This window comes from Globicephala melas, chromosome 2 (assembly GCF_963455315.2).
Source record: "Globicephala melas chromosome 2, mGloMel1.2, whole genome shotgun sequence".
NCBI lineage: Eukaryota > Metazoa > Chordata > Mammalia > Artiodactyla > Delphinidae > Globicephala > Globicephala melas.
In genome coordinates this window covers 130,202,410-130,215,893 of record NC_083315.2, presented here as the reverse complement: position 1 = coordinate 130,215,893, position 13,484 = coordinate 130,202,410, and the positions used below count along the sequence as shown (strand labels likewise).

The window sequence follows — 13,484 nt, the reverse complement described above, 5'->3', positions numbered from 1 at the left end:
CAAATAAATAAATATTAATTTTTTACAAAAAGGTTACAGAATTCCATTGCTATGAGACTTTAAGAGAGCATCTAGTCCAATAATCATTTAATTTTACAGATGAGGAAACCAAACAGATGGAGATTAAGTGACCAGCCTGTGGTTAGTTATCAAAACTAAGTCTAGAACCTGGTTTTCTGGTTTTCAATCCAGTAATCTATCACAACTGGCTGTGCTTGACACCATTATAATCAACATTGACGGTGCATCCACTGTGTGGGAGAGATTGAGACATATAGACTTGGTCTCCAACAGGGGCATTACAATGAGGTTGAGAAAACAGGAAATAAGTATTGCAAGACTAGCAGTAATATGAGATGGCATATGAAGGGAGATTTAGACTTGGGTTTGAGTGGGAGTGGTGGCACAACGTAAGCAATCAGTTGGCAAGTGGTGGAGTGCCCTCGCGTAGGCCGACAATTCTGGAGGGACCAGAACCAGGTGATTGATAAGGTCCAGCTGGGGCTGCAGGCAGGCCTAAGGTCACAAATCCAGTGTCAGGAGAATCCAATTTCCCAGGGCCCTCTCGACGGGTAGCTTAAGCCTTTGGGCTCGAGACCCGCATTGCAAGGATGAGTCGGCTAAAGCTTCTCCACACCTGGACTCTGACCCTCAGAAGGGCGGGGTCCGAAGCAGCAGCACGGCAGGGAGAAGGGAGAGGAGGTGAAGGGAATTAAGGAATCATGAGCTGACCCCTCTCCCGCGGCGGGAAGGGCAAGAGGCGCGGATCCCGCACTGCTTGGGCTGAGTAGGGACTTCCGGGACTGCACACGCTGCCGGCGGGGCGGGGCTCCGGGCCAAGCGCCACCTACGTCGAGCTGCGTGACAATGGGGCGGGCGGCGGAACACGACTGCGGCGGCCGGGGGCCTCGGTGGGGGCGGAGCCGCCGCCGCTGCCGCCGCAGCCCCGGTCAGGATTTGAAAGATTAAAAACTCCTGGTGGAGAGGGCGGCGGCGTTGAATGTGTGGCGGAAGCACTGTGGGCCACGGCTCGGCGCCGGGCCGGGCAGCCGGCTGCATCTCCACAGCATGAATTACCCGGGCCACGGGCCTCCCCGAAACCCCGAGCATAACGGCCGGGGCGGCGGCGGCGGTGCCACTGCTTGGGAGCTGGGCGCGGATGCGCAGCCGGCGTTCGGCGGCAGCGTCTGCTGCTTCGACCACCTGCCCGCCGGGGACGCGGGCGACGACGAGGTGCCCCTGGCCCTGCTGCGCGGGGAGCCCGGACTGCATTTGGCGTCGGGAGCGGAGGACCACAACCACCACCTGACGCTGGACCCCTGCCTCAGTGACGAGAACTATGACTTCAGCTCGGCCGAGTCGGGCTCCTCGCTGCGCTACTACAGCGAGGGCGAGAGTGGTGGCGGCGGCAGCTCCTCGTCGTTGCACCCGCCGCAGCAGTCGCCGCTGGTCCCGACGAACTCGGGGGGCGGCGGGACGGCCGGAGGGGGGCCCGGGGAGAGGAAGCGTACCCGGCTTGGCGGCGCGGCCGCCCGGCACCGCTACGAGGTCGTGACGGAGCTGGGCCCGGAGGAGGTGCGCTGGTTCTACAAGGAGGACAAGAAGACCTGGAAGCCCTTCATCGGCTACGACTCGTTCCGCATCGAGCTCGCCTTCCGAACCCTGCCGCAGGCCACCGGGGCCCGGGCCCGGGCGCAGGACCCGGACGGCGACCATGTGGGCGGCCCGGCCTCCCCCGCGGGGCCGGCGTCCAGCTCCGCGGAGGACGACGCCGAGGACCGCGTCTGCGGCTTCTGTCCGCGCATTGCCGGGCACGGGCGCGAGATGGAGGAGCTGGTGAACATCGAGCGGGTGTGTGTGCGGGGCGGCCTCTACGAGGTGGATGTGACCCAAGGAGAATGCTACCCGGTGTATTGGAACCGTGAGTAGCCGGCCGGGGGAGGGAGCGGGACGGGCTGCCTCTACGGGGGCCGACACGCACCCGGGTGGCTTTGGAACTTGACCGCGGGGAGAGCGAGGCGCGTGAGGCCTGGCGTTTGGTTCGAGTAGGGTGGAGACCGTGCAGGCAGCACCGGCAGGTGAAGGGTAAAGCGAGCAGATGGCAAAACCCCAGCCGCCTGGGGGATACTGCCGGGGTAGCGCCCCCTGGGTCAGCCGGGTGCTGCTGCCATCCCCTGGAGGTGATCCAGGAACGGATGGCCAGCGCCAAAGCTTTAATTTCGTGATCCTACCTGGGCTTCGTCCACCCCGGGATCTGATTCGGTCTCATTTACCCTGAACTGCCTATGATTTAAATACCAGTCTGCCCTCTGGGTTGGGAACGTTTGAGAGAATCTGAATCAGTTATGGACTTGGGAAAAGAATCTCAATCAGTTATGGACTTGGGAAAAGAAAATTAATCCCTGGCGGGAAGGGAAGGGAGATAGGTTGTTCCCAGTGGTGCGTTTGGGAGAGGTGGAAAGCACTGGTCGAAGCATTTGTGGCAGGTGGAGTCCGCTCACTCTCTCTATGTGGAATACTCGTTTTTCTCTCTCAGGTCCTTGTTTACATCTTTTCATTTTTGCCTCTTAACCTTGAAAAGGTACAAGGTTTATGCCTTGGTTTTCTCCTCTGTAAAATAGGGATTACTGTATCTACTTCGTAGGGTTGTTGTGGAGATTAAATGAGGCAATATACCTAAGGGCCTTGGAACTGTGCTTGGTACGCACGTGTGATGTAGGTGTTAACAGTAAGTCCTTATTCATTACACAACAACACAGTTAGGTTTGTAATTAGGTTAAGGAGGAAGGCCGTCAGAAATATCCACCATTGCATGTAGCAAATGCTTTATATATATACATGTATATAATATTCTATAATAGCAGAAGCTATTGGCCCCCAGTAATTTGTGATATATAGCTATAATTTTTATGGTCCCAGTGGCCTAGCTCAGATGTCTTCCGTACATCTTACAACATTCTGCCTTGTATTAATTATATGTATTGATGACTTAGCTTCCTTTCTGTATGTTTAGCATCTTCTGGGCAAAGTCCATCACCTTTGTCTTCATATTCTCATAGGGCCTAGTGCAGAAAATATTTTTTAAAATAGGTATTGAATTGCATAAGCGATTCTATAATGTTAAAACATTCACGTTAAGCATGAGTCACTAAGATAGCAATTACAAGATGTATCAAATCACCAAACAAAATAAGCATAGCAGGAAATTCAGTTTCTTACTACACTTTAAGATGACATTGAAGGCATTTGTTACCACTTTCACAAGGCCAGATTCATATGGGACTTGTCACATCATTCACTCCTTTTGATTATAAGCTCACTAAGGACAGGATATGCTTGTATTCACTCACGCATTCATCTTTTTCCTTTTTACCAGTATTTGTACATCACACAGTACTCTTGTGAAGGCAATAGGAAAGGTGAAAAAAAAAAGGACAATCCTTACCCTTGAGGAGCTTCCCACTAAGTCTTTTCTTCAGATGACCTAGACATCATGATAGATTTTTTTTTTCCTTTGAAGATAGAAGCACAAGGACTTAATTGGCGTCATAAAGTTGGATAAAATGCAGGGCATCCTTGGAGAGGCCTGGAAACCAAGAGATGAATCTTACCTTTAGATCAACTGAAGTATATTCACCTAGAATACTGTGTGTTCTTTTGGTTTATGATAAGATTGTTAATGCTTACACCGTGCTTGACTGTCTACAAAGTGATTTTTTCACATTCATTATTTCATAGTGATAGCAGCAAATGAATGCTAATGTTCTTTATATGAAGAAGTGGACTCAGTGAAATTAATGAACTTGTCCAAGGTCACTCACCTAGAAAGTGGTAAAACAGTTCATAGTCTAGTGGGGGAATACAGCCCAGTGTCCAAAGAGCATCTGACCCACCTAGGGATGAGGATGTCAGAAAAACTTCTCAGATTATGTGAGACTGAGTCTTCAGGGATGAATTTAATCAGACAGAAGAACCAGGGAGATGGAGAGAAAGGCATACCAGCCAGATGGAGTAACATATGCAAGGATACAGAAGCATTAAACCTCATAGCACTTTGAGGAAATTAGGGCTATACCTGCAGGGGTCAAACCACACAGCTTAGGTTTGAGATTTGACCACCACAGAGACAGACATGTTTGATTAGGGACATGAGGTGATTGTGAAGGAAGCATCTGCCTGTGAATGGTGCATTTGGGAGAGTAGCTAGAAAAGGAAGAGGGTAGCATGCAGTGCTAAGGAGTTTGGACTTTACCCTGTATCAGGGAACCAAACACTTGAAGGTTCTCTATTACTTAGATGATTAGTGACAACACAAAGGTTGAATTGGACAGTTGGAGAATATCATTAGAATGCTAGTGTCATAAATCGAGGAACAGTTAGGACCTACAAAAATTAACCGGAAAGGAAAAGCTTAGTCTTCTCAAATCTTCTTTCCTAAATCAGATCACCAATAGACCAACTATAGCTTATAAATTAATTTTTGTTTACTGGCATAACAGCAACACCTATTTTTGACTCCATTTTAGCATTTTCTAGATAGTTTTCTGCAAGATACAATCCTGTGGGTGTCCCAGGCCTCCATATGAGTTGAAAGGAAAATAGTGCTTTTTGTCCATAATTTACTACTTCTCAAAAAATCCCATGTAACTTTGTTCTAGTTGGCTCTTCAGGTCTTTGTGTATTATGTAAGTTTTCACACCGTCTCAGGAGGGTTCAGTCCCAGTATGGACTCTTCAGCCTTTCTTCAAATGGAAGGACTCTTATGAACTTTGCAGCTTTTCACCTTCCTCCTTTTTACTTTTCTTTTAAAACCTTTCTGGAAAATTTCCAGATAGTGGTAATGAAAGGTTAAAAAAGAGTCCAATATGTTCCTACATATAATGGTGGTAGGATTCTAGTGACTTTTGTGACCTAAGTACACTTTATCTGGGTATTGAAGCCAATACGTTAGCTATCTATGCCTAGTCTAAAAGAAAGGTGTTAATTTAATTTATATTTACTTTTCCTTTTGAATTCTTACTGACAGATAAAATTTGAACCAATTTGGGGTACATGAATTGGAAGGGGAACAAAAGTTTTGTCTACCATAGCTAGGAAGCCAATATTATTACATGTGAAAACTTTAATTATAGGAAACTTATTTTTGTTTATTGACTGTTCAGATATTTTTCTCAATGCATGTGGACATTTTAGATAAAAACTGATCATTGCTGATAATGGCTAAGTGAACTCCCTGCTCCCTGTGTTTTAACGAAGCTGCTTGTAGCCACCTTATAGGCTTGTTTTGAGAATTATTATTATAACATGCTTAGAACAATAGTAGACACAAAGTACTAGGTGTTAACTATATCTGTGTGGATCTCAGAAAACTTTATACCTTACTTGTAGAAACTCACATGAAGGTTAATAAGACTGGGTATTCAAACTGTTGAGTACCCAGGGTTTGGTGTCACTGGCCTTTACCTGATCACAGGTGAAATGTTTGTCAAGAATAATAACAAGAAATGGCCGAAGCATTTAGTAGTAGGCTATGGGAAGGCATTTGGAACATTATAGAGATATTTGATGAGTTAAGAATAGTTTTAGGACTTCCCTGGTGGCGCAGTGGTTAAGAATCCGCCTGCCAATGCAGGGGACACGGGTTCAAACCCTGGTCCGGGAAGGTCCCACATGCCATGGAGCACGAAGACCCAATGAAGCCAAAAATTAAAAAAAAAACAAAAACAAACAAAACAAAAAAAGAATAGTTTTAAAGCAATTCTGATAGCAGTGATGTGTGCAGTGTGCACTAGGCAATATGTAATATCCATTCATTGACTAAATTAGTTATTTTTTTAACTTTATTTTATTTTTATTTTGGCTGTGATGGGTCTTCATTGCTGCATGCAAGCTTTCCCTAGTTGCGGTGAGTGGGGACTGCCCTTCGTTGCGGTGCGCAGGCTTCTCATTGCAGTGGCTTCTCTTGTTGCAGAGCACGGGCTGTAGTCACACGGGCTTCAGTAGCCATGGCACGTGGCATCAGTAGTTGTGGCACACGGGCTTAGTTGCTTTGCGGCATGTGGGATCTTCCCAGACCAGGGATCGAAGCCGTGTCCCCTGCATTGGCAGGCAGATTCTTAACCACTGCGCCACCAGAGAAGTCCTGAATTAGTTATTTAATTGACCAAATAGTTATATGAATGTGTAGTTTCCAGAAGCAGTCATTAACTATAAGCCACAGCTTCCCTCACCCCTGCCCTTCCCCCATTTTGTGTACTATCAGGCCTATGTACATTATTATAATTCTAAGCCATTTGCAGTTTCAAACACTTCAGAAATTAATCAGTCTTCATGATATGTTGAAGAGAAAATATTATTATCCCAATAAAATATTGGAAAGTATTATCCCAATAAAAAGGCAGAAAAATTAGGGCTTTTTCTGCAAGTACCCAAATTATATGATTTTTATTAACTTGGCGTAGCTGTAACCATCTCTTAGGTCTTTTTCATTCAAGGGTTAATAACCTTAATAAGTAATAATCCTTTATGAAGCACAAGGCATCAGGGGAAAGTAATAGAGTCCAAGCTGGTAGAAGGTACTCTTTCTTGATCAGTTTCTGCCTTCAGTAAAGCAGAGCTATAGGGACTAGAGATGCCTGACTCTAAAAAATTTGGGAGACTTTTATCTTTTACTCTTTTTAACTGCATTATCTCCCACTAGCTCAGCCTGGAAAGCAGCCTTGGGCTGCACTGGAATTCTGACTGTTCAGGTTTTAGAACCCTGGCGGAAATCTTCTGAGAGCTCCATTCCAGATCAAGCCTGCTTTAGACTTTGTTTCAGAGACCTACTGAAATAGCACAAAGATATGAATGACTAATGGGTGACTTGTATGGAGGGTAGGACTTGGCACTACCTGACCAAAGCATTTCCCTTTGCATTGTACCATTAGTTTAAAAACTGATTTAATATCAGTTATTGATCCACCTTGTTTGTGTATGGCTCAAATGTGATAATGCATGTTGTGCAAGTTACTTTATATAAATGTTCAGACTAATTAGTATGCTTTTCTTTCCTCCATCTGTCATCACGCTCTTGTTTCCTCCTTTACTATTTTGCCGTAAAAAAAGACTTTTTCTACTCTTCCCTCTTCCAAATTTTATTTCCTGGGTCTTTTATCTTCACATTACACCCTGTAATTTCTGCTTTGCTAAGATCTTTGCTGTCTGAAACCCTACGGCTGATTCTTTTCTGTAGAGAGCAAGGAAAAGCTGGCTATGCTGTGCTGGTCATGGAATCCTCTGAGAATTATCCTCACTGGGTGAGGAGAGTAGGGGGGTAAAAAGGAGAGAGGGAAGTATGGCATGTGTTCACAGGAAGCCTAAGATGAAGATTCCTGGCAGAAGAGATGGGGAGGTAGGCAGTCCTAGAATCCCTGATTGTTGGGCAGTCTGATTCAAGACCTTTATCTTTTCATGAGTCTGATGAAATTTAAACTGTGCACTTTATCAAGAAGAACTTCAACACTGATGAAGGTTATAGATATAGTCTCTTCTTTTTTTTTGCCACAGTACATTCCTAGAAGCTCAGTTAAAAAGTAAAACAAGGAAAAACATTTTTATAGCCACTATATTTAACCTACAATTCTACTGTTTTGAGCTTGCCTTGATGAAGGGAAATTGTGCCTATAAAAGATGTTGAGGGCTTCCCTGGTGGTGCAGTGGTTGAGAGCCCGCCTGCCGATGCAGGGGACACGGGTTCGTGCCCCGGTCCGGGAAGATCCCACATGCCGCAGAGTGGCTGGGCCCGTGAGCCATGGCCGCTGAGCCTGCGCGTCCGAAGTGCTTCGCAACGGGAGAGGCCACAATAGTGAGACACTCGCGTACCGCCAAAAAAAAAAAAAAAAAAGAAGAGAGATGTTGAACCACTGACACAAGAGTGGATTAATGGGATGAAAAGCGTAATACAGATACTTTTTTGATATCCCTGGATTAGGGGACACGTGGAATTCAAAGTGGTGAAAAATAGAAATCGCCTGTGCTAGAGAACTAAGGGAAAATGGTAGAAATATTGATATGATCATATAAAAGTAATTCTATGTTATTCTAATTTTGCCAGATTACCATACAATAAGAATAAACTATACAATCATTAATATTTGTTCTAATATCTTGTTACATTTAACTATATCTACATAATCTTTATAATCATTACACTTGTGTGTTCAAATAAACTCTCTTCACTGACTGTTGGGGGCAAGGCCAGTCTTTGGAAATTACAATGTTATTAATATTTCTGTACCCAAGGACCTCAGATATCTGGAATCTTTGAGAAATATAAATTCCATCTGAATGGATGGCTTTTCCAAATAGTTGAGAGTTAAGCTTTTATTTGCTATTGTAGAATTTTAACCATATGAATGGAAAACTCTCTAATATTACTGTTCTCCCTTTGGCTACTTCTCAGTGAACCATCATTCTGAACATCGATGCAGGTAGTTCTTGGGACACATGATATAGGACAAAGAACTGGATGAACTATGCTAAAACATAAGACTCTAAATCACATGCTGTGGAAGGAGCTGCAAAAATAACTGTAGGTGAAGCACAAGGAGCAGAGTTGGAATTACTTCTGAGCCTTGATATACGTAGTTAAATGCAATCCCACCTTGTATTTTACTACTTACTACAGATAATCAACTTTCAGTTAATATTTTATCGACTGAATACATTATTTGCGTCTCATTCTATAGAATCGCTTGTAAGTAGGCCCAGGGTATCCCATTTCTGCCTGATTCACCCACGTAGATCTTCAGGAAAACTTGTATTTTAACAGCTGATATAAATGTTAATGTTAAGTACCCCCCACGTTTGTTTATAGTTTGGAAAATGAAATCTTTGCTGTGAATCCAAAGATATTGCAAGGAGAGTCTACTTCAAAGAGACTGTCGAGGACCACTCAGCCTGAGGAAAGCACAGTACACTGCTCAAGCACTTTCAATGGCATTCCCTCTTCCATGCTGGCTCTCCACTACTGAAATGAACCCGTATATATGTCTGGCACTAAATGAGACAGGTGTACGTGTCTGTAATGTTTGTGAATAGATTCTTGCCTTTGCTCGACATTTTCATCGTGTAGCCACTGTGCTTGCTCTTCTTGTTTAAGACTAGCACCCTACCCATGGTTCTGCTCTTTGCCTTTCACTAGAAAAAAATTGGGACCTTTATATTTTAGAATATCTTTGAATATAGTTGCAGTTTATTCTTTAACCTGCTTACTATTTAGCCTCATATTATTTTGTGTAAACTACATTATCTGTTACACATTTTTGGTGGGGGAGAAGGGTGTAACTGTTTCTCATACATAGTGAATGTCCCTAATCCTAGAATACTGTATTGAATTTTTTAGAATTATGCTAGCCTGCCAGGATTCTGTCTTTTATGGACAGACCTAGAACCCATCAAAGTGTATGGTAGATCACAACATAAAGGGTGGACCTGATTCACAGCATTTGTTTTCAGATCAACTCTTATCCTACCTCAGCTCATCAGTTTCATCTCTGCCACCTCTGTTTCAGTTCATACCAGTTTTTCTAGAGAGGCAGTGTTGTATAGTGATTATGAATGTAAATAACCACGGAGGCAAACTAGGTCCAAATCGCAGCTTTTCTATGTACTGTCTGTGTCACTTTGGGCAACTTAAATGCTCCATGTTTCTTCTTCTGTAAAATGTAGATAAGAGTACCTACCTTCTTTGGGCTTCCGTGGTGGCGCAGTGGTTGAGAGTCCGCCTGCCGATGCAGGGGACATGGGTTTGTGCCCCGGTCCGGGAAGATCCCACATGCCGCGGAGCGGCTAGGCCCGTGAGCCATGGCCGCTGAGCCTGCGCGTCCGGAGCCTGTGCTCCGCAACGGGAGAGGCCACAACAGTGAGAGGCCCGCGTACTGCAAAAAAAAAAAAAAAAGAGTACCTACCTTTCAGAATTGTTGTAATAAGTTAAAATATTTGAAGATCTTGAAACATCCGTGACAAATAGTAAGTCATATATAACAGCTGTTTTTATTTCATTTTCCTGCCTCTTCTATCCTTTCAAATTTACAACTCACTTGACATTCTTGGCTTTCAACTCTCCTGTTCCAGTTTGTAGTCTCTTTCCTGACGTAGCAATTTCTTGGCCTCCTATCTTGATAATCAACTCTGAGGTACAGCCCTAGAACTTCTATAACTGTTGCCTTCTTTTGTGAGAAACTGTGACTGATTTTTGCCTAGTCTTTCAGACCCCTGAAAGAGCTGTACTATCTTAAGTCTTCCTGGCTTGGACCCCAGAGAAGTGCACCAGTCATTCTCTTAGAAAGCTACCGACTGTGGAAAAGGAAGAATTCTTTCACATAAAAGCATTCTAAATTCTTAAGCATCTACTATTTTTTAGTATGCAGATCTTATCACCAGATGTAGGGAGTGCTGAGTCCACCCCAAAAGCTCATTTAAAGCATCTACCAGCTATCAGGATTTTTGATACACTAGAGAACTTTACAGCTTTCTTAAAGACGGCTCAGTTTTCAGTCAAGGCAGAGCTAGTAGTGTTCTGGATTTTCTGCCACATTGACATAAAAGAAGTGGCCCATAATTCCTTACAGTGCAGACCTCAGCTTGAAAACTTTGAGGAATTTCTCTTAATTGACCTGCAGTTGAACCAGCAGTGGTAGGGATGGCAGCTAGATTCTGGCACCTCGTACAAGGTCTAGCTTCAAATATGAATCTGCCCTTACTCCAGGGGTCTGAAGTGGCCATTCCTTATCCAGCATTAACAGTAAAAGCCAAGTGGGCTCAGAGAAAAGATCTTGGTTGTCAAATTCCCTTAGTATGAATCTTTGATTTACCATAACTGTATGACTTTGGGCAAGTTATAATTGCTGTGTGGCCCAGCTTCTTTGTAAATGGGGATAATAATTCCTGCTTCACAGGGATATTTGAAGATTCTGTTGAAATACACATGTAGAGCGCCTAGCACAGAACCTGGTTCTAATACGTGTTAACTGTTGTATTTAAGTCAGGCTGGTATACTGGCTCTTGAACTAGAAGCCAAGCCTAGCTTCTGGAAATTAAAAAGTGTGTGGTTGACCTGTTGTATTTTTGAAAAACAAGAGTAGGAGGCTATGGTTCTACCAAAATTACTTTAGCCTAAATTCGATGACCATATACGCACATGACACGTACATACACACATATTCCTCCCCCTCCCACTCCCCCCAGCCCCCCACCCCCCTCTGTGTATACATCTATGTGCTCATCTTAAACCAGCTTTATCACCCCTGAGAGTTCAGGGAATCACAATTAAGTATCACACTGCAGAAACCTTAATTCCTTCTGTAGACTCTGAGGTTGAACAATATGAATACCTTTCCAGGTGATCGAAGGACAGAGGAATACTCTTCAGCCTCTGAATCACCTCTGCTGGATTCCCTTGCCGGTGGAATGGCATCCTGTCTTAGACTAGTAGTTTGCAGATTTCATTGAGCCTAACAGTCACTGGGAGAATTGTTAAAAATGTAGATTCTCAGATCTCATCCTTGGAAATTAGAGTTGTCTTCACATACACTCAGAAAATTACCAGTTCAGCCAGTCCAAAGTTGCATTTGAAAGGGTTCTAGAGGAAGTAGCCTTCAACCCACATTTTATTTTTATTTCATCTGTTTTTCTTTTACCTACTTATTTTTGCTGTCCTTCCAATTTAAAACTTCTGTGTCCTCACTGATTTTTCTATCTACTCATTCTATAAATTATTGAGACAGAGGATGAAGTCCCCACCTGTAATTGTTGATTTATTTATTCATTTTAGTTATATTGGGTTTTGTTTCATGTCTTCTGTGGGTTTAAAAAAATTTATTTTTATTGAGGTGTAGTTGATTTACAATATTATGTTAGTTTCAGGTGTACAACATAGTGATTCAACATTTCTCTAGATTATACTCCATTTAAAGGTACTATAAAATAATGGCTATATTCCTTATCCCTGTACCTTATTTATTTTATAAGTAGTAGTTTGTACATCTTAATCCCCTACCCCTATCTTGCCCCTTCCCACTGCCCTCTCCCCACTGGTAACCACTAGTTTGCTCTCTATATCTGGGAATCTGTTTCTGTTTCGTTATATATGTTTGATTTTTAGATTCCACATGTAAGTGATAACAGTATTTACCTTTCTCTGTCTGACTTACTTCAATAAACATAATACTCTCAAGGTCCATCGATGTTGTTGCAAATGGCAACACTTCATTGTTTTTTATGGCTGAGTAGTATTCCATCATGTATATGTGTGTGCATGTTATTACTACATCTTCTTTATCCATTCATCTGTTGATGGACATTTAGGTTGCTTCTGTGTATGTCTTGGCTACTGTAAATAATGCTGCTGTGAACATTGGGGTGCATGTACTTTTCAAATTAGTGTTTTTATTTCCTTTGGCTATATACCCAGGAGGGGAGTTGCTGGATCATATGGTAGTTCTATTTTTAGTTTTTTAGGAACCTCCATACTGTTTTCCACAATGGCTGCAACAATTTACATTCCCACAAAATGGCTTCCTTTTCTCACATTTGCAGTAAAGTTTGTTATTTATGATCTTTTTTTTTGTTTTGTTTTTTGCGGTACGCGGGCCTCTCACTGTTGTGGCCTCTCCCGTTGCGGAGCACAGGCTCCAGACGCGCAGGCTTAGCGGCCATGGCTCATGGCCCCAGCTGCTCCGCGGCATGTGGGATCTTCCCGGACCGGGGCATGAACCCGTGTCCCCTGCATCGGCAGGCGGACTCTCAACCACTGCGCCACCAGGGAAGCCCCTATTTATGATCTTTTTGATGATTGCCACTCTGACAGGCATGAGGTGCTATCTCATTGGTTTTGATTTGCATTTCCCTGTTGATTAGCAGTGTTGAGCATCTTTTCATGTGCCTGTTGGCCATCTCTGTGTCTTGTGCAGAAAAATGCCTGTTGAGGTCTTATGCCCATTTTTTAATTGGGTCTTTTTTTTTTTTGACATTGAGTTGTATGAGCTGTTTATATATTTTGGATATTAACCCTTTATTGAGCATATCGTTTACAAATATTTTCTCCTGTTCAGTAGGCCATTTTTCATTTGTTGATGGCTTTCTTTCCTGTACAAAAGCGTTTAAATTTGATTAGCTCTCATTTGTTTATTTTTGTCTTAGGAGACAGATCTAAAAAAATATTGCTACAGTTTATGTCAGAGTGTTTTCCCTATGTTCTCTTCTAGGAGTTTTATGGTTTCAGGTCTTACACTTAGGTCTTTAATCCATTTTGAGTTTATTTGTACATGATGTGAGAAAACATCCTGATTTCATTCTTTTACACGTAGCTTTCCATTTTTCCCAGCACCACTTATTGGAGAGACTCTCTTTTCCCCATTGGATAGTCTTGCCTCCTTTGTTGTAGATTAATTGACCATGTGTGCATGGGCTTACATCTGGGCATTCTTTTCTGTTCTGTTGAT

At 43.4% G+C, this 13,484-nt stretch overlaps 1 protein-coding gene across 8 annotated transcripts in view; it reads left to right on the top strand.

The window, feature by feature from the left end:
* The first annotated feature begins 867 nt into the window (after positions 1-867).
* Positions 868-13,484, top strand: part of DDHD1 (DDHD domain containing 1) — a 91,309-nt gene continuing 78,692 nt past the window's right edge. For all 8 annotated transcript variants that reach the window (XM_030855005.2, XM_030855003.2, XM_030855004.2 and 5 more), the window contains exon 1: positions 868-1,921. In XM_030855005.2, the coding sequence (XP_030710865.1) occupies positions 1,069-1,921 (853 nt within the window). In that variant the 5' untranslated portion in view covers positions 868-1,068. The remainder of the gene's footprint in view (positions 1,922-13,484) is intronic.